General features: G+C 46.9%; 1 protein-coding gene and 1 long non-coding RNA gene across 2 annotated transcripts in view; one reads left to right on the forward strand and one right to left on the reverse strand.

Moving 5' to 3' along the window:
• Positions 1 to 21,670, reverse strand: part of LOC137525226 (uncharacterized) — a 100,158-nt gene that overhangs the window by 46,021 nt on the left and 32,467 nt on the right. The window contains exon 2 of the long non-coding RNA XR_011022896.1: positions 16,968 to 17,077. This is a non-coding gene — a long non-coding RNA (uncharacterized lncRNA). The remainder of the gene's footprint in view (positions 1 to 16,967; positions 17,078 to 21,670) is intronic.
• Positions 1 to 21,670, forward strand: part of SLC15A2 (solute carrier family 15 member 2) — a 98,398-nt gene that overhangs the window by 20,933 nt on the left and 55,795 nt on the right. Inside the window, exons 3-4 of the mRNA XM_068246214.1 lie at positions 2,808 to 2,949; positions 17,010 to 17,102. Of these exons, the coding sequence (XP_068102315.1) occupies positions 2,808 to 2,949; positions 17,010 to 17,102 (235 nt within the window). The remainder of the gene's footprint in view (positions 1 to 2,807; positions 2,950 to 17,009; positions 17,103 to 21,670) is intronic.

The raw sequence follows: 21,670 nt of genomic DNA on the forward strand, positions 1-21,670 counted from the left end.
AGTATAGTTGCCCCCAGTATGGCTAGTATAGTTGCCCCCAGCATAGCTGGTATAGTTGCCCCCAGTATGGCTAGTATAGACAGCGGGGTACCTGTATACCACAATACAGAGCGGGGTACCTGTATGCCACAATACACAGCGGGGTACCTGTATACCACAATACACAGCGGGGTACCTGTATACCACAATACAGAGCGGGGTACCTGTATACCACAATACAGAGCGGGGTACCTGTATACCACAATACAGAGCGGGATACCTGTATACCACAATACAGAGGGGGTACCTGTATACCACAATACACAGCGGGGTACCTGTATACCACAATACACAGCGGGGTACCTGTATACCACAATACACAGCGGGGTACCTGTATACCACAATACAGAGCGGGATACCTGTATACCACAATACAGAGGGGGTACCTGTATACCACAATACACAGCGGGGTACCTGTATACCACAATACACAGCGGGGTACCTGTATACCACAATACACAGCGGGGTACCTGTATGCCACAATACACAGCGGGGTACCTGTATACCACAATACACAGCGGGGTACCTGTATACTACAATAAACAGCAGGGTACCTGTATACCACAATACACAGCGGGGTACCTGTATACCACAATACACAGCGGGGTACCTGTATACCACAATACACAGCGGGGTACCTGTATGCCACAATACACAGCGGGGTACCTGTATGCCACAATACACAGCGGGGTACCTGTATACCACAATACACAGCGGGGTACCTGTATACCACAATACACAGCGGGGTACCTGTATACTACAATAAACAGCAGGGTACCTGTATACCACAATACACAGCGGGGTACCTGTATACCACAATACACAGCGGGGTACCTGTATACCACAATACACAGCGGGGTACCTGTATGCCACAATACACAGCGGGGTACCTGTATACCACAATACACAGCGGGGTACCTGTATACCACAATACACAGAGGGGTACCTGTATACCACAATACACAGCGGGGTGCCTGTATACCACAATACACAGTGGGGTACCTGTATACCACAATACACAGAGGGGTACCTGTATACCACAATACACAGCGGGGTGCCTGTATGCCACAATACACAGCGGGGTACCTGTATGCCACAATACACAGCGGGGTACCTGTATACCACAATACACAGCGGGGTACCTGTATACCACAATACACAGCGGGGTACCTGTATACCACAATACACAGCGGGGTACCTGTATGCCACAATACACAGCGGGGTACCTGTATACCACAATACACAGCGGGGTACCTGTATACCACAATACAGAGCGGGGTACCTGTATACCACAGTACACAGCGGAGTACCTGTATACCACAATACACAGCGGGGTACCTGTATACCACAATACACAGCGGGGTACCTGTATACCACAATACACAGAGGGGTACCTGTATACCACAATACACAGCAGGTTACCTGTACACCACAATACAGAGCGGGTTACCTGTATACCACAATACACAGCGGGGTACCTGTATACCACAATACACAGCGGGGTACCTGTATACCACAATACACAGCGGGGTACCTGTATACCACAATACACAGCGGGGTACCTGTATACCACAATACACAGCGGGGTACCTGTATACCACAATACACAGCGGGGTACCTGTATACCACAATACAGAGCGGGGTACCTGTATACCACAATATACAGCGGGGTACCTGTATACCACAATACAGAGCGGGGTACCTGTACACCACAATACACAGCGGGGTACCTGTATACCACAATACAGAGCGGGGTACCTGTATACCACAATACAGAGCGGGGTACCTGTATACCACAATACAGAGCGGGGTACCTGTATACCACAATACACAGCGGGGTACCTGTATACCACAGTACACAGCGGAGTACCTGTATACCACAATACACAGCGGGGTACCTGTATACCACAATACAGAGCGGGGTACCTGTATACCACAATACACAGCGGGGTACCTGTATACCACAATACAGAGCGGGGTACCTGTATACCACAATACAGAGCGGGGTACCTGTATACCACAATACAGAGCGGGGTACCTGTATACCACAATACACAGCGGGGTACCTGTATACCACAATACACAGCGGGGTACCTGTATACCACAATACAGAGCGGGGTACCTGTATACCACAATACACAGCGGGGTACCTGTATACCACAATACAGAGCGGGGTACCTGTACACCACAATACACAGCGGGGTACCTGTATACCACAATACAGAGCGGGGTACCTGTATACCACAATACACAGCGGGGTACCTGTATACCACAATACACAGCGGGGTACCTGTATACCACAATACACAGCAGGTTACCTGTACACCACAATACAGAGCGGGGTACCTGTATACCACAATACAGAGCGGGGTACCTGTATACCACAATACACAGCGGGGTACCTGTATACCACAATACACAGCGGGGTACCTGTATACCACAATACAGAGCGGGGTACCTGTATACCACAATACAGAGCCGGGGTACCTGTATACCACAATACACAGCGGGGTACCTGTATACCACAATACACAGCAGGGTACCTGTATACCACAATACACAGCAGGGTGCCTGTATACCACAATACACAGCGGGGTGCCTGTATACCACAATACACAGCGGGGTACCTGTATACCACAATACACAGCGGGGTACCTGTATACCACAATACAGAGCGGGGTACCTGTATACCACAATACACAGCGGGGTACCTGTATACCACAATACACAGCGGGGTACAGTAACATGCTGTCTCTCTTTCTCCACAGCGGTCCTTGTTCTCTACTTCCTGAACTATCTTCACTGGAGCGAGAATGATTCCACCACCGTCTATCACGCTTTCTCCGCCATTTGCTACTTCACCCCCATATTCGGAGCCCCCATCGCTGACGCCTGGCTGGGCAAATTCAAGTAAGTTCAATGTCAGAGTTCTATTTATCCAACCGATCTTCTATATAGTGATTTCCTGTCAGCTGAGGGAGATTTATCGATTCCAGAAGCGATTTTACATTTTTGGAATTTACTGATAAGCTGGAGAAGAACAGAGAAGTGGAGTGATGCTGCAAGTCTCGGCTGGTTTCATGAAATATTGTCTAATATTAGGGGGAATAAGTTCACCACTCTCATCTGGCTCATAGCAGATCATAGTGAGGAATGTTAAAAAGATAGATTTTGTGCTGCTGCCATCACTTTGCAGAACCAACAGCAAAAATGCATCTTTGATAAACTCTGCAGTCAGCAATAAAAAAGGGTTTTCAACTAAGCAGTGCCTATTTCAGAAATCTCTCAGGGGTCTCATGTGACCCATGTGGGAGTTGAAAACCTAACAGAAAATTCGCTTTTGAACAACTGTAATTTTACATTTGCCAGCGTTGTGCAAGGACCACTATCGTGAAAGATGAATACATGTAAACATACAACTAAGAAGTACGTTTCTTCCAGAGTAAAATGAATCATTTATACTTTTGTCCTATGTTGCTGTCCCTTACAGCAGGTAGTAGAAATCTGACAGAGCCGACAGGTTTTGGACTAGTCCATCTCTCCATGGGGTATTCTCAGCATGGCTTTTATTCTTTATAAATACATTCCCTGAAAAGGATTTATACAATGATGCTGGCCAGCCTCCCTGCTCATCATACACTTTGGTGGAAGTTGAACAGAGCAACTACTGTTCACTAAGTGCGTTTGAAAATAAAACAAAACTCTGAGAATCCCCGTGAGGAGATGAGCTAGTCCAAAAACCTGTCGGGTCTGTCAGATCTCTACTACTGTAAGTGACACAGCAACATAAGAGAAAATTAATGAATGGCTTATTTTACTCTGGAAGAAATTTACTTCTTATTTGTATGTGTTTACAAGTATTTAAATTTTACAATTTTCGCAATAGTGGTTCTTTAAAGGGAATGTCCAAGCAAAATAAAAAAATGAGTTTCACTTACCTGGGGCTTCTCCCAGCCCCATGCAGCCATCCTGTGCCCTCGTAGTCACTCATGGATCCTCTGGTCCCCCGCTGGCAGCTTGCCGACCTCGGAGGTCGGCGGGACGCATTGCATACATTTTTACGCATTCCCGCTAGTGCAGGAACATTAACACATACATTTTTACGTATTATTGGTTCAATGCGTAAAAATTTACGCATTGAACCAGTAACGCGTAAAAATGTATGTGTTAATGTTCCTGCACTAGCGGGAATGCGTAAAAATGTACGCAATGCGTCCCGCCGACCTCCGAGGTCGGCAAGCTGCCAGTGGGGGACTGGAGCAGCAGTGAGTGACTACAAGGGCACAGGATGGCTGCATGGGGCTGGTAGAAGCCCCAGGTAAGTGAAACTCATTTTTTTATTTTGCTTGAACCTTCCCTTTAAAGAGCTTCAGCGAACCTGCTGTATTGCTTCAATAGTTTGTTAGTTCACTAGGAATGGATGGAGATATTTGAGGTGTGAAATTCTCGGCTAACTGAATAGTTTTATTTTGAAAAAATATACATCTCCTAAATATGACAGTATTTTAAAATACATAAACTCCATCAGATTAGCACCATTTAAAATCGGTTTTATTCAGTAATCTTCAGATAAAATGTTACATCAGATAAAAATCCACATGTGGGTATCGCCTGTGCGTCATCTGAGGCATACCCACATGTGGATTTTTATCTGATGTAACATTTTATCTGAAGATTACTGAATAAAACTGATTTTAGATGGTGCTAATCTGATGGAGTTTATGGACTTGTAACTTGTGACTCCAAAGGCGATTAGAGCACATCGACCAACCATTGGTGCTGTTACAATTACATTTAAGTATTTTAAAATACAGGCGTTCTGCTACTTACAAACAGGTTCTGTTACAAGAGTTTGTTTGTAAGTTGAGTCCTGAGTTGTTATACATAACATGGGGAAATGTAATTTACTTTTGGAGAACTCTGGACTTGGACATACAGCATAAACTACCTTTTTTTTCCGTTGTTTTCAATCTGCTTTAAAGAGACACTGAAGCGAAAAAATATATATGATATAATGAATTGGTTGTGTACTATGAATAATTACTAGTAGATTAGCAGCAAAGAAAATATTCTCATATTTTTATTTTCAGGTATATAGTGTTTTTTGTAACATTGCATCATTCTATAATATGTGCAGATTACACAACACTCAGCATTCAAAATGATTCTTTCAGAGCAGTCTGTGAAGTAATGACCTCTCCTCTGGCAGAGGAAAAGTAAATAGTCCAGGAACAGTTGAGATAATAAAAGTCAGATAACAGCCCTCTCCACGACTAACTTAGTCGGAGAGCTTAATGGCTTTTTTGCATAGAGATAACAACTGGAGTTTCCCTGGTGCCTCCATGGCCACATACTCATGGGTTAATTCCTGATCCAATTAACCCTGACAGGCTCATTAATATAAAAGTTTTCAGTTGACCGCCTACGGCCATTCTTTTTTCTGTCCTCTCCCTGACAGGTTATGGATGGATTGGATTAATCAAAATTTAGAGTCTGCAATTACAAGATTACCCCTCGGAGAAGAATGCCAGGTACCATGAAGATATGCTATAGCAGGGGTTACCCTTCCCCTGAAATGTTCTGGGCATCTAAATGAGCCGATAGAATGACTATAGCTATATATGCATATAATATACATTTGCAGAGTAAATCCCTTTTTCAAACTGTGTTTTCATCGGCTACGGAAACATTCTGGCATTTATATTCTCTATATGGCAATAGGATTCAAAAATTTTTCCGTTATTGGGCACAGTACCGCTGACATTTTAGCTTACCAGTTTTTGTTTTGTTTCATAGCCGTGCGAGCGTTCAGGCGTCCGCCCGCCATGTTACTTCCGTCTTCCTTCGAATTCCGGAAGTGCGTCAGGGCACTAGCGGCTCACCGATTGGCTGAGCCGCTAAGGGCAGGATGCGGTGGCGGCCATCTTTAGTGAGGTCTGAGCAGGATCGCATCTGATTGGTCATGGGTATTTAAGGCCGGCGCGATCCTTACAGAGTGCTCACTTTATATCAGACGGCGTCTGAGGAGCATCTCTGGCCACTCCAGTCGCGTGGGGGATCCAAGCTTCTATTTTCAGCATCATAGAAGTACGTACTTAATTTCTTAGGCACATGGCATTGTAGCATAGGTCTCGCTCGGACATCTAGTTGTACATGGTTGTATTTGATTATTTTGTCTTTTGCTTAGAGTGTGTACTGTGCCCAGACAAGTCCAAGATGGGGAAATCAAAAAACAAAGATAAGGAAAGAACGTCAAAGAGGTAAAAATTTCTTTAAAAAAAAAAAAAAAAAAAAGGAGGGGGTTAAAGGGATTCCCCTATGATATTAAAATCACTAATAGTGATTTGTATTTGTCTGCTTCCCACAGGTCTCCAAGACCGAGATCCAAATCAAGGGACAGACACTCAAGACCACGGTCTGGAACACCACAAAGGTCTTCAAGATATAATAGAAGATCGCCATCGAGAGACCATAGTAATCAGTATTATTACCAGGATTCTAGATCAAAGTCCAGACGGACAAATTATGAAAGATCACGATCTCGATCTAGATCAAGATCAAGAATAAGATCACCACAACATACTACAACTATCCGAGAAAGTACTTCAAGAGATCGACAACAATATAGTCCAAGCAGTATTGTAGCGATCATCAAACAGACAGTCTTAGAACAGATGGCTTCTACAGCTGCAAGCACTGTCCAGCCTGATACAAGGCCTATACCGGCACCAGAGGAAAATTTGTCCTCTATGGCGGAAGCACAGGAAGCACTAGAGGACGGTGGTGATGATAATGATATAGATGAAGTATCTTCAAACTTCGATTTCACGTTGGTACAACCGTTAATTCATGCTGTTAAGACAGCAATACATTGGGAGGAAGCAGAGACTACACCCAAAAATACGAGTAAATACTACCCGCACTTAAAAAAGAAGACTACTGCTTTCCCTTTAATGGATGAAATAAAAGAATTATTTACAGACGACTGGGAGAGAATGGATAAAAAACCTTCCCTACAAAATAGATGGTCGAAACTGTATCCGATAGCAGATGGAAAAGCACCATTCCTATCTTCTGCACCAGTAGTGGATGCATCCATCTCCAACCTGGTGAAAAATCTGACACTTCCCATGGAAGATTCCGTAGTGTTTAAAGAAGGTCTTGATCGTCGTATCGACAGTGATTTAAAAAAGATCTATCTCTCTTCAATATCGTCAGCAAAACCAGCGATTGCCTTGACATCAGTGGCGAAAGCAATAAAAGCATGGTCAAAAAATGTTGAAGACTTAGTCAACGCAGGCGCAGAAAAGGAAGATATCTTAGCAGCAATGCAAGACATTAAGATAGCGGCAGTTTTTAGTTTAGTTTAGTCTAGCTTAGTTTAAGTCTAGTTTAGTTTAGATTAGTATAGGGGCAGAAGACAGAAGAAACCCACCTAACGGGTCATCACAGCCGCGGCTCCCTGAGCCACACAGATCCCAGCCCAGGACTTTGCATCACTGACCTCTGGCACCCAGTCTGCAGCGGCGGCCACCGGCTCCCCACCCAGCAAGGCTTCCATCCTTCTCGGGCCCCACGCTCTCCAGGGCAGCGGCACAGTCCTCAGGCCTGCACGCCCAGCCCCTCCACCAGCCGCGGACCGCAGCACACCGGCTCCTGGCTGCATCAGCCGATCCAGGCTCCCAGGGCAGCGGCTCAGTCTCAGGCCTGCACGCCCAGCCCCTCCACCAGCCGCGGACCGCAGCACACCGGCTCCTGGCTGCATCAGCCGATCCAGGCTCCCAGGGCAGCGGCTCAGTCTCAGGCCTGCACGTCCAGCCCCTCCACCAGCCGCGGACCGCAGCACACCGGCTCCTGGCTGCATCAGCCGATCCAGGCTCCCAGGGCAGCGGCTCAGTCTCAGGCCTGCACGTCCAGCCCCTCCACCAGCCGCGGACCGCAGCACACCGGCTCCTGGCTGCATCAGCCGATCCAGGCTCCCAGGGCAGCGGCTCAGTCTCAGGCCTGCACGTCCAGCCCCTCCACCAGCCGCGGACCGCAGCACACCGGCTCCTGGCTGCATCAGCCGATCCAGGCTCCCAGGGCAGCGGCTCAGTCTCAGGCCTGCACGTCCAGCCCCTCCACCAGCCGCGGACCGCAGCACACCGGCTCCTGGCTGCATCAGCCGATCCAGGCTCCCAGGGCAGCGGCTCAGTCTCAGGCCTGCACGCCCAGCCCCTCCACCAGCCGCGGACCGCAGCACACCGGCTCCTGGCTGCATCAGCCGATCCAGGCTCCCAGGGCAGCGGCTCAGTCTCAGGCCTGCACGTCCAGCCCCTCCACCAGCCGCGGACCGCAGCACACCGGCTCCTGGCTGCATCAGCCGATCCAGGCTACCAGGGCAGCGGCTCAGTCTCAGGCCTGCACGTCCAGCCCCTCCACCAGCCGCGGACCGCAGCACACCGGCTCCTGGCTGCATCAGCCGATCCAGGCTCCCAGGGCAGCGGCTCAGTCTCAGGCCTGCACGTCCAGCCCCTCCACCAGCCGCGGACCGCAGCACACCGGCTCCTGGCTGCATCAGCCGATCCAGGCTCCCAGGGCAGCGGCTCAGTCTCAGGCCTGCACGTCCAGCCTCTCCACCAGCCGCGGACCGCAGCACACCGGCTCCTGGCTGCATCAGCCGATCCAGGCTCCCAGGGCAGCGGCTCAGTCTCAGGCCTGCACGTCCAGCCCCTCCACCAGCCGCGGACCGCAGCACACCGGCTCCTGGCTGCATCAGCCGATCCAGGCTCCCAGGGCAGCGGCTCAGTCTCAGGCCTGCACGTCCAGCCTCTCCACCAGCCGCTGACTGCAGCACACAGGCTCCTGGCTGCATCAGCCGCTCCACGCTCTCCAGGGCAGCGGCACAGTCTCCAGGCCTACACATCCAGCCACTCCATCAGCCGCGGACAGCTGCGCTCTGGCTCCTGGCTTCACACAACCAGCCCCCTCACCAGGTACGGACATCCAGCTAGGAGTCTCGGGGTCACTGCCCACAGAGTCCCTGAGGTCACACGGGATCCATCGCTGCCGGAACACCGGCATCCAGCTGATCCACCACGTGGCTGCCACGTGGCTGCCTGGCCCTCTCTCCTCTCCCGGCAAGCGAACCTCCCTTTGCACATTGCGTAGAGGGGAAACACATCTGCCACAGCTCACCACCGGACCACCCATAGGGAGGGATGATAGGACGAGATCCACTTGAAAGCTGCTGCCGGCCGCTACAACTAGGGTCCCCACTGCAGCCCTGTCTTGCACTGGCCCTACTCTCGAGGTCCGCTTGAAAGCTGCCGCCTCAACAAGGATCCTCACTCCTGCAACTGCTGCCGGCCCCCCCCCTCCCCAGGACAGGACATGAGGAATGGTGAGACTATGCTGAACCTGTTACTGCACTGCTGTTACTGTGTGGCACTGTTCTCTGGGCCCTCCATCTGTGCCTGCTTCCACCTACCCACCTGCACCTCCTTCTTCTTATGCATTGCACCGCTGCACTGTTCTCTGGGCCCTCCATCTGTGCCTGCTTCCGCTTGCGCTCTGCCCACGCACTGACCACCGCCACTAGACTACTCAGCCTGCTCTCCCTCTGTGCCTTGCCAGCTCCCGCACACCGCACTAAGCTACTCAGCCTGCTTCTCCCTCTGTGCCTTGCCAGCTCCTGCACACTGCACCAGCTGCTGCCCTCCCAGGCATGAGCGTAGGGAAACTGCTCGCAGGGGATACCAAACCCATCCACATCCTATCCCGAGCGGAGCTCCTGAAATGGGAGCACCTTGCCTGCTGTGACCGGCCCTTTGAAACTTCCTTGTGGGAGACAGTAAGCGCCCACATTGCGCTCCTGACTGGGAGCGCCAGAGGCCCTCCCAACAAACGCCGCCATAGGGGGAGAAGGGCAGGGGCTCGGGTGAGGCTGAAGAGAAGGGGACTATATACACCCATACCAGCCATACTCCTATCGAACGTTTGCTCCCTCCCAAACAAGGTGGATGAACTGCTCCTACTGCTTGGCCGCAAACCTTCCCTAAGCAGGAACACCCCAGTGCTCTGCTTCACGGAGACCTGGCTCAATGGAAACGTCCCGGACAATGCCCTACAGGTGCCAGGCCACTTACTTTTCCGGGCAGATCGGGACCACGAACTCTCCGGGAAAAAGAGAGGCGGTGGCATATGCTTCTATGTGAACTCTGACTGGTGCACCAACATAACACCCCTCAGCAAGTTCTGCTCCCCAGATGTCGAACTCCTAGCCATTAACTGCAGGCCCAGATACTCACCCAGGGAGTTCTCCTCTTTCATTCTGGTGGGGGTCTATATTTCCCCGGATTCCAACACCAGGAATGCCCTACGAGCACTGAGTGACTATATCGCGGGGTGGGAAACTGCCTTCCCTGAGGCCCTCATTATCATCCTAGGGGACTTCAATAGCGCAAACCTGCGACAGGAGCTGCCCCACCTTCAGCAGCACATCACCTGCCCCACCAGGAACCACAACACCCTGGACAGATGCTACACAGCCCTCAAAAATGCGTACAAGGCCACTCGAGGTGCTCCCCTCGGGAACTCTGACCACTGCCTGATCCACCTGATCCCTACCTACAGAAGGCAGCTTGAGACGACAAAACCCGCCACAAGAACTGTTAAGAAGTGGACAGAGGATGCAAAAATGAGGCTGCAGGCATGCTTGGAATGCACTAACTGGTCGGTCCTAGAGGCATCCACGCTGGAGGAATGGTCAGAAAATGTCCTCTCTTACATTCGCTTCTGCGAAGACACATGCATTCCAACCAAAACCTTCAAGGTCTTCCCGAATGACAAACCCTGGTTCAACAGCAACCTTCGACGTCTACGGAAAATCAAGGAAGAGGCGCACAGGACGGGCACCCCAGAGGAGTTCAGAGAAGCCAGAAATTCCCTGAACAGAGAACTAAAAGCTGCAAAGAGGACCTACTCTAACAAGGTAGGCCTCAGCCTTCAGTCCGGCAACTCGAGGGAAGTCTGGAAGGGCCTCAGGGCGGCCACGAACTTTAAACCCCCCCAGCAACACGCAGCCCCCAGCCTCCAACTGGCGGAGGAACTAAATGAATTTTACTGCAGGTTTGAACACCAACCCAAGAGGCCCGTGGTCTCAGCATCCCAGCCAGCACTGGACTCCACAACATCCGCAACAAAGGACGCTAAGGGCCTAATAGCGGCCAGCGGCACCCCCGCTCTGTCCGCAGTGCAAGAAGAGAAGGTGCTACAACACCTTCGCAGACTCAACCCCAGGAAAGCCTCAGGCCCGGATGGGGTGTCATCACACTGCCTGAGAACCTGTGCAATCCAACTAGCTCCCATCCTCACCTCTCTCTACAACAGATCCCTATCGGAAGGGAAGGTCCCCTCCTGCTTCAAAAGGTCCACAATCATTCCAGTCCCCAAAAAAACAGGAAACACGGAGCTCAACAACTTCAGACCCGTAGCCCTGACCCCCATCATCATGAAAGTATTCGAAAGGCTGGTGCTGGCCCACCTGAAGCACTCCACCAGCACCCTCCTCGAACCACACCAGTTTGCCTACAGAGAAAACCGATCAGTAGACGATGCCATCAATGTCAGCCTGGCATACATCTCGGAGCATCTTGACAGACCAGGAGCCTACGCCAGGGTCCTTTTCCTGGACTTCAGCTCAGCCTTTAACACCATCTGTCCTGACATCCTGATCGATAACCTTACGTATCTTGGGGTAGATTCCCTCCTCTGCAAGTGGGTAAAGGACTTTCTCTCCAATAGAACACAACGGGTCAAACTTGGCAGTCGCTTTTCCAGCGAGAGAACCACAAACATTGGCGCACCGCAAGGGTGCGTGCTGTCCCCACTCCTGTTCTCTCTGTATACTAACAACTGCACCTCGGCCACCGACTCCGTCAAAGTCATTAAATTTGCAGACGATACCACGCTCATTGGCCTCATCGACAGAAATGGGGAGGACGCCTATCGAAAGGAAATCGAGAAGATCTGTAATTGGTGCAAGGACAACAAACTCGTTCTCAACACGGCAAAGACAGTGGAACTGATTGTGGACTTCAGGAAACTCCCTCCTGCCCCTCTCCCCGTGCTTATTGATGGGTCTGAGGTCTCCAGAGTTCAAAGCGTCCAGTTCCTAGGCACAACTATAACAAGCGACCTCAAATGGGGGCAAAACATTACCAGAACTCAGAAGAAAGCACAGCAGAGGTTATTCTTCCTGCGACAATTGAAGAAATTCGGTATGCCACGGGAGTTGCTTACCAGCTTTTACACCGCGACTATCGAATCCATCCTCTGCTGCTCCATCATCGTCTGGTATGCAGGAGCAACCGCCAGGGACAAATACAAACTGAACAGAGTGCTAAACACAGCAGAAAAGATCATTGGCGCCCACCTACCCTCGCTAGATCTCCTCTACTCCATGAGAATGAAGGCAAGGGCCTCCAAGATCTTACTCGATCCCTCCCACCCAGGCAGGCGCTACTTCAAGCCACTACCATTAGGACGCCGTTTCAGATCCATCCCCTCCAAAACCACCAGGCGCATGAACACCTTCTTTCCCCAAGCGGTCCTCCTGATGAACTCGCTAAACTCAAGACCCCCCCCACCACCACCAGGTCCGACCACTGAGACACTCTAGCCCTCAGGGAAACCCTCCCTCATAGCTGTAAACTCTGACCCTCCCAAGACTCAATCCTGCCATTGCTTTATATGTTTGCTGTTGCTTTAAATGTTTGCTTTGTATGTTTGCCTTGCGTTGTTATATGTTATATGTTCCCGAACTGCCATTTGCCATGTGAACCACAAGCAATTCCGGGCACACCAATCGGTGTACTTGGCGACAATAAAGATGATTCTGATTCTGATTCTGATTCTGATTTCGTAGGTGAGGCGTCCATAGACACAATCAGGGCCTCTTCTAGAACCTTACTTTCGTCAGTTACGGCAAGAAGAGCCTTTTGGCTGAAACCCTGGGTGGCAGACCCAACATCAAAGCAGGCCTGGGTGAGGATCCCTTTTGATGGAAGAAATCTGTTTGGTACAAGACTAGAAGAAGCAATTAAGAGGGTGACAGGGGGTAGATCTACCCTAATACCACAAGAAAAGAGGGTGAAAAGACAACGTTTTTTCCAGAGAAATCAGACGCAGTCAAGATTCAGGGATGCAAAAACATATAAGCCAGGACGAGAGTTCCGCAGAACGTGGAGAGTCAACTCAGCTACTACCCAAAGATCTAATAAGCCAACAGTATCCACTTCTCAAACGACGACCAAGTCCTTTTGACGGTGTATCCTCCCACATCCATCCAGTGGGTTCACGCCTAAAGATCTACGGACAGGTGTGGGAAGAAAAGATAGCAGATCCTTGGGTAACCAATACAATTTTAAGAGGTCACACTTGGTCCTTCAAAAGAACTCCCATTATGAGATTCAGGTCAACAAAGATGTCGATATCGCAGGAAAAGAGAGAGATTCTACGACAGTTCTTGACTTGACTTGATAGCACAAGAGGTGGTAAAAGAAGTTTCCCGCCAGGACAAGTTCAAGGGAATATACTCACCTGTCTTTCTCGTACCAAAAAAGTCTGGTGGATGGAGGCCGGTAATCGATCTGAGATACTTAAACAAATTTATCACAGTAGAAAGATTCAAGATGGAATCAATACAAACAATCATATCTGCAGTTCAACCCGGAGATTACATGATGTCGATAGACCTCAAAGATGCTTATTTTCATATACCCATTCATCAAAACTTTCAACAGTTTCTCAGATTCACAATAGAGAATACTCATCTTCAGTTCATGTCACTACCCTTCGGCCTCTCAACTTCGCCTCGGACTTTTTCAAAAATTCTGCAATCTCTAGTGGCGTACCTCAGACTAAAGAAGATAAGGTTATACAGTTACCTGGACGATCTCCTCTTGTTGGCCCAGACAAAGCAAGAAATCGTACAAAATCGAGAAAAAGTGTTGACTACTCTGACCGAGTTCGGATGGCTAGTAAATCTAGAAAAAAGTCACCTTTCCCCGACAAAACATCTAATTTATCTGGGGGCTCAGTTCAATACAGTAGACAATACAGTGTCTCTTCCTCAGGAGAAGATTCTTCATATAAAGGAGGTCATAGAACAAATGGAGATTACAACCAAGTTGTCAGCAAGACAGTGTCTAAGGGTGATAGGACTTCTCACGTCAACAATACCACTAGTCAAATGGAGCAGGTGGCACATAAGGACATTTCAACTAGGCTTCCTGCAGCAATGGCAGAAGAAGGACTACCAACAAACAATATTCATGTCCCAGGAGATGAGAATATCATTACTATGGTGGAAGAATGTGCACAATCTCCAAAATTGCACCTCTCTGGAACCGGAATCTTGGACAATTTTAACTACCGATGCCAGCAGCAAAGGTTGGGGTGCAGTCTGTGGAAATCTAGCGGTACAGAACCAATGGACATGGGAAACACCTGTAGTCTCGAACGAGTTAGAGCTTACAGCTGTCCTCCTAGCCTTAAAAGCATTCGAGAGACAAGTTTCAAAAACCTCTCTATGTATACATTCAGACAACAAGACGGTGGTGGCTTATCTCCAGAGACAAGGGGGTACGCGGAGCAGAACTTTGATGAATATAATGGAGAAAATTATGATGTGGTCACAGGACAGATTAAACAATCTAACGGCATTTTACATTCCTGGGAAGGAGAACACGATAGCAGATTTCCTTTCGAGATCGTCACCGAACAACCTGGAATGGTCACTGAATCAGGACATCTTCAACCAACTAGTGACACATTGGGGCACCCCAATGATCGACCTGTTTGCGACAAAATACAACAACAAACTGACGAACTTCTATTCCAGGTACCCATACCAAATGTCACAAGGGATAGATGCAATGAGCCAGCCATGGCCGAACTTTGTATATGCCTATCCACCAACGCCGTTGATAGCCAGATTCCTACAACGGCTGAGATCACAGAAAACGACAGCAATTGTAATCCTACCATATTGGCCCAGGAGGCCTTGGTTTCCACTTGTACTACAGATGGCTATATCGGAACCAATTCATCTGCCTCCACTGCCGAATCTTTTATCTCAGAACAGTATTCTGCATCCTTTCCCACAGAAGTTACAACTAACGGCATGGAAACTGAGAGGAGAAAGTTGAGAGATCTAGGATGTCCAGAGGAAGTGGTTATCACTTTACAGAGCGCAAGAAAGGCGTCAACGAATAAAGTATACTGCAGTATATGGAAAAAATTTGTGGAATATGCGATCCAGAATCAGATAGATCCACAGAAACCCACAGTAGCACATATACTTACCTTTTTGCAAAAGGCCATAGATCTCGGCTTAAGTCTCAGCTCGATAAAAGTACAAGTATCTGCGTTGTCAGCTTTCTCGGGAGTCCGGTGGTCAAAGAATGTTTTGATACAACAATTCATTAGAGCTGTATTAAGATTGAGACCACCAAGAAAGAACTTATATCCAAAGTGGGATTTACCCTTAGTATTGAGGTTTCTGGAACAAGAACCGTTTATACCTACAGAAAACTGTAATCTACAAAATCTAACTCAAAAGGCAGTCTTTTTAGTTGCTATAGCTTCCTCCAGCAGAGTATCAGAAATACAAGCTTTTGGAATTACAGAGCCATACACTTCATTCTACAATGACAGGGTGATTCTCAGGCCTTGCCCACAGTTTCTCCCAAAAGTAGTTTCAAATTTCCACATTAATCGAGAAATTTCTTTACCAGTAATGTTTCTTGAAGAGGATAATGAACTGCAAGGTACAGAGCAAATATCAAAAAAGAAACATCCATTAGATATATCGGATATACTCCAAACTTATTTGGAAAAGACCAAGGACTTCAGAAAAACGGAACAGTTGTTCATTATTCCGTCAGGATATAGAAAAGGACAACAGGCCTCAAAACGTACTATTTCAACCTGGATTGCTAAAATCATAAATAGAGCATACAGAGCAACAGGTCTTGAACCTCCCAAGCAAGTATCGGGACATTCAACTCGAGGTATAGCCGCATCCTGGGCAGCACATGTCAGAGTATCAGCAGAGACCATTTGCAAAGCTGCAAGTTGGGCAACAGTGCACACTTTCGTGAATCACTACCAAGTTGACCCAATGGCATTGACTACAGCAGAGTTTGGAAGAGTTGTACTATCTGCTACTTGAAACTATGATATAATAAATTTAATTGTTAAGTTTTCAGCATTACCCACCCTTGAGTGATGTTTGGTTTTTTGGCTATATACATCCCATGAGTATGTGGCCATGGAGGCACCAGGGAAATCGGAAAATTGTATACTTACCTACCGGTAATTTTCCTTTCCTGGTGCATCTCCATGGCAACATACGAACCCTCCCTCGGGAGAGCTAATATTCAAAAGAATGGCCATAGGCGGTCAACTGAAAACTTTTATATTAATGAGCCTGTCAGGGTTAATTGGATCAGGAATTAACCCATGAGTATGTTGCCATGGAGATGCACCAGGAAAGGAAAATTACCGGTAGGTAAGTATACAATTTTCCGTTTTCTCAACTCTTCCTGTGGAAACAATTACACTGATGTATCTGATCTTAATGTTTTTTTTCTTAGCTGTGCTACACATACAAATCATAATATCATCATTTTTTTTTCGCTTCAGTGTCTCTTTAAGTTTTTTTTGTTTTGTTTTTTTTTTAGAAATACTTCTAACAGTTTATACAATATTGTAACATTTATCAACAAAAATATTTAATAAAAAAGTGTAGTGTATATTTTGTGCAAGAAGACAACTTTGTTTGTATCTCTGAGACATTGTAACTCCAGTTGTTTGTAAGTAGGGGACTGTCTGTATTACATAACTTTATATACCAGCATAATTGTATTAGACACACGACTTGCATTTTCCCCGTGCGACTGATGTGTGATTTTCTCTCCTCACAGCACCATATTCTGGCTGTCGATCTTGTACGTGATTGGACATGTGATTAAGTCGGTGGGCGCCATTCCCACTGTGGGAGGAACAGAGTTACATGTGTAAGTTGGACTACCCAGAACTCCCAGAGCAATCAAAGCAACATATAAACAAAGGAGGGGGAGATTAAAGTGAACCCGAGGTGAAAATAAGCTGATGAGATAAACAATTATATTTATCCTCCTACTCCTAAAAATGACATCCCAGGATTTTATTTTCTATTTAAACATTTAGAAAGTAGATTGAATGTTTTGTTGTCTCTGCTCAGTTGCAGCCTATTAAGTGTCCCTAAATGAAAATACATGAACTATATTGACCCTTTCTCTCTCCATCTGCTCTCAGAAATGTGTAGAAAATGTTTTTTGCCACAAAAAACTTTTATGGTTGTAATTTGCTTATCAGTGATGTTTACTATATTCCTGACAAAGTTCTGACAAGACAAAAGCTGTCATTTCCAGCCTTAAAAATTAACTATTTCAGACAGCAAAATAAAACAAGTAAAACACCCTGGTTATTAATAGGTTTAGTACTGTACATACACATGTTTATCTCAGCATGTCACATGTCGCCTCGGGTACACTCTAAAGAGGCCCTGTAGTGACATATAGCAGAATGCAGTAAAGAGGCCCTGTAGTGAATTATAGCAGAATGCAGTAAAGAGGCCCTGTAGTGAATTATAGCTGAATGCAGTAAAGAGGCCCTGTAGTGAATTATAGCAGAATGCAGTAAAGAGGCCCTGTAGTGACATATAGCAGAATGCAGTAAAGAGGCCCTGTAGTGACATATAGCAGAATACAGTAAAGAGGCCCTGTAGTGACATATAGCAGAATGCAGTAAAGAGGCCCTGTATTGAATTATAGCAGAATGCAGTAAAGAGGCCCTGTAGAGACATATAGCAGAATGCAGTAAAGAGGCCCTGTAGTGACATATAGCAGAATGCAGTAAAGAGGCCCTGTAGTGACACACAGTAGAATGCAGTAAAGAGGCCCTGTAGTGACATATAGCAGAATGCAGTAAAGAGGCCCTGTATTGAATTATAGCAGAATGCAGTAAAGAGGCCCTGTAGTGACATATAGCAGAATGCAGTAAAGAGGTCCTGTAGTGACATATAGCAGAATGTAGTAAAGAGGCCCTGTAGTGACATATAGCAGAATGCAGTAAAGAGGCCCTGTAGTGACATATAGTAGAATGCAGTAAAGAGGCCCTGAATTGACATATAGCAGAATGCAGTAAAGAGGCCCTGTAGTGACACATAGCAGAATGCAGTAAAGAGGCCCTGTAGTGACATATAGCAGGATGCAGTAAAAAGGCCCTGTAGTGACATATAGCAGAATGCAGTAAAGAGGCCCTGCAGTGACATATAGTAGAATGCAGTAAAGAGGCCCTGTAGTGACACATAGCAGAATGCAGTAAAGAGGCCCTGTAGTGACATATAGCAGAATACAGTAAAGAGGCCCTGTAGTGACATATACCAGAATGCAGTAAAGAGGCCCTGTAGTGACATATAGCAGAATGCAGTAAAGAGGCCCTGTAGTGACATATAGTAGAATGCAGTAAAGAGGCCCTGTAGTGTCATATAGCAGAATGCTGTAAAGAGGCCCTGTAGTGTCATATAGCAGAATGCTGTAAAGAGGCCCTGTAGTGACATATAGCAGAATGCAGAAAAGAGGCCCTGTAGTGACATATAGTAGAATGCAGTAAAGAGGCCCTGTAGTGAATTATAGCTGAATGCAGTAAAGAGGCCCTGTAGTGACATATAGCAGAATGCAGTAAAGAGGCCCGGTAGTGAATTATAGCAGAATGCAGTAAAGAGGCCCTGTAGTGACATATAGCAGAATGCAGTAAAGAGGCCCTGTAGTGAATTATAGCAGAATGCAGTAAAGAGGCCCTGTAGTGACATATAGCAGAATGCAGTAAAGAGGCCCTGTAGTGACATATAGCAGAATGCAGTAAAGAGGCCCTGTAGTGAATTATAGCTGAATGCAGTAAAGAGGCCCTGTAGTGAATTATAGCAGAATGCAGTAAAGAGGCCCTGTAGTGACATATAGCAGAATGCAGTAAAGAGGCCCTGTAGTGACATATAGCAGAATGCAGTAAAGAGGCCCTGTATTGAATTATAGCAGAATGCAGTAAAGAGGCCCTGTAGTGACATATAGTAGAATGCAGTAAAGAGGCCCTGTAGTGACATATAGCAGAATGCAGTAAAGAGGACCTGTAGTGACATATAGTAGAATGCAGTAAAGAGGCCCTGTAGTGACACATAGCAGAATGCAATAAAGAGGCCCTGTAGTGACATATAGCAGAATGCAGTAAAGAGGCCCCGTAGTGACATATAGCAGAATGCAGTATAGAGGCTCTGTAGTGACGTATAGTAGGATGCAGTAAAGAGGCCCTATAGTGACATATAGCAGTATGCAGTAAAGAGGCCCTGTAGTGACATATAGCAGAATGCAGTAAAGAGGCCCTGTAGTGACATATAGCAGAATGCAGTAAAGAGGCCCTATAGTGACATATAGCAGAATGCAGTAAAGAGGCCCTGTAGTGACATATAGTAGAATGCAGTAAAGAGGCCCTGTAGTGACATATAGCAGAATGCAGTAAAGAGGCCCTGTAGTGACATATAGCAGAATGCAGTAAAGAGGCCCTGTAGTGACATATAGTAGAATGCAGTAAAGAGAACCTGTAGTGACATATAGTAGAATGCAGTAAAGAGGCCCTGTAGTGACATATAGCAGAATGCAGTAAAGAGGCCCTGTAGTGACATAGCAGAATGTAGTATATAGGCCCTGTAGTGACATATAGTAGAATGCAGTAAAGAGGCCCTGTAGTGACATATAGCAGCATGTAGTAAAGAGGCCCTGTAGTGACATATAGCAGAATGCAATAAAGAGGCCCTGTAGTGACATATAGCAGAATGCAGTAAAGAGGCCCTGTAGTGACATATAGTAGAATGCAGTAAAGAGGCCCTGTAGTGACATATAGTAGAATGCAGTAAAGAGGACCTGTAGTGACATATAGTAGAATGCAGTAAAGAGGCCCTGTAGTGTCATATAGCAGAATGCTGTAAAGAGGCCCTGTAGTGACATATAGTAGAATGCAGTAAAGAGGCCCTGTACTGACATATAGCAGAATGCAGTAAAGAGGCCCTGTAGTGACATATAGTAGAATGCAGTAAAGAGGCCCTGTAGTGACACATAGCAGAATGCAGTAAAGAGGCCCTGTAGTGACATATGGCAGAATGCAGAAAAGAGGCCCTGTAGTGACATATAGTAAAATGCAGTAAAGAGACCCTATAGTGCCATATAGCATAATGCAGTAAAGAGGCCCTGTAATGACATATAGCAGAATGCAGTAAAGAGGCCCTGTAATGACATATAGCAGAATGCAGTAAAGAGGCCCTGTAGTGACATATAGCAGAATGTAGTAAAGAGGCCCTGTAGTGTCATATAGCAGAATGAAGTAAAGAGGCCCTGTAGTGACATATAGCAGAATGCAGTAAAGAGGCCCTGTTAGTGACATATAGTAAAATGCAGTAAAGAGGCCCTGTAGTGACCTATAGCAGAATGCAGTAAAGAGGCCCTGTAGTGACATATAGTAGACTGTAGTAAAGAGGCCCTGTAGTGACATATAGCAGAGTACAGTAAAGAGGCCCTGTAGTGACATATAGCAGAGTACATTAAAGTGGCCCTGTAGTGAACTATAGCAGAATGCAGTAAAGAGGCCCTGTAGTGACATATAGCAGAATGCAGTAGAGAGGCCCTGTAGTGACATATAGCAAAGTGCAGTAAAGTGGCGCTGTAGTGACATATAGCAGAATGCAGTAAAGAGGCCCTGTAGTGACATATAGCAAAATGCAGTAAAGTGGCGCTGTAGTGACATATAGCAGAATGCAGTAAAGAGGACCTGTAGTGACATATAGTAGAATGCAGTAAAGAGGCCCTGTAGTGACATATAGCAGAATGCAGTAAAGAGGCCCTGCAGTGACATAGCAGAATGCAGTAAAGAGGCCCTGTAGTGACATATAGTAGAATGCAGTAAAGAGGACCTGTAGTGACATATAGTAGAATGCAGTAAAGAGGCCCTGTAGCGTCATATAGTAGAATGCAGTAAAAAGGCCCTGTAGTGACATATAGCAGGATGCAGTAAAGAGGCCCTGTAGTGACATATAGCAGGATGCAGTAAAGAGGCCCTGTAGTGACATATAGTAGAATGCAGTAAAGAGGTCCTGTAGTGACATATAGCAGAATGCAGTAAAGAGGACCTGTAGTGACATATAGTAGAATGCAGTAAAGAGGCCCTGTAGTGACATATAGCAGAATGCAGTAAAGAGGCCCTGCAGTGACATAGCAGAATGCAGTAAAGAGGCCCTGTAGTGACATATAGTAGAATGCAGTAAAGAGGACCTGTAGTGACATATAGTAGAATGCAGTAAAGAGGCCCTGTAGCGTCATATAGTAGAATGCAGTAAAAAGGCCCTGTAGTGACATATAGCAGGATGCAGTAAAGAGGCCCTGTAGTGACATATAGCAGGATGCAGTAAAGAGGCCCTGTAGTGACATATAGTAGAATGCAGTAAAGAGGTCCTGTAGTGACATATAGCAGAATGCAGTAAAGAGGACCTGTAGTGACA

This window comes from Hyperolius riggenbachi, chromosome 7 (genome assembly GCF_040937935.1).
Source record: "Hyperolius riggenbachi isolate aHypRig1 chromosome 7, aHypRig1.pri, whole genome shotgun sequence".
NCBI classification, from domain to species: Eukaryota; Metazoa; Chordata; class Amphibia; order Anura; family Hyperoliidae; genus Hyperolius; species Hyperolius riggenbachi.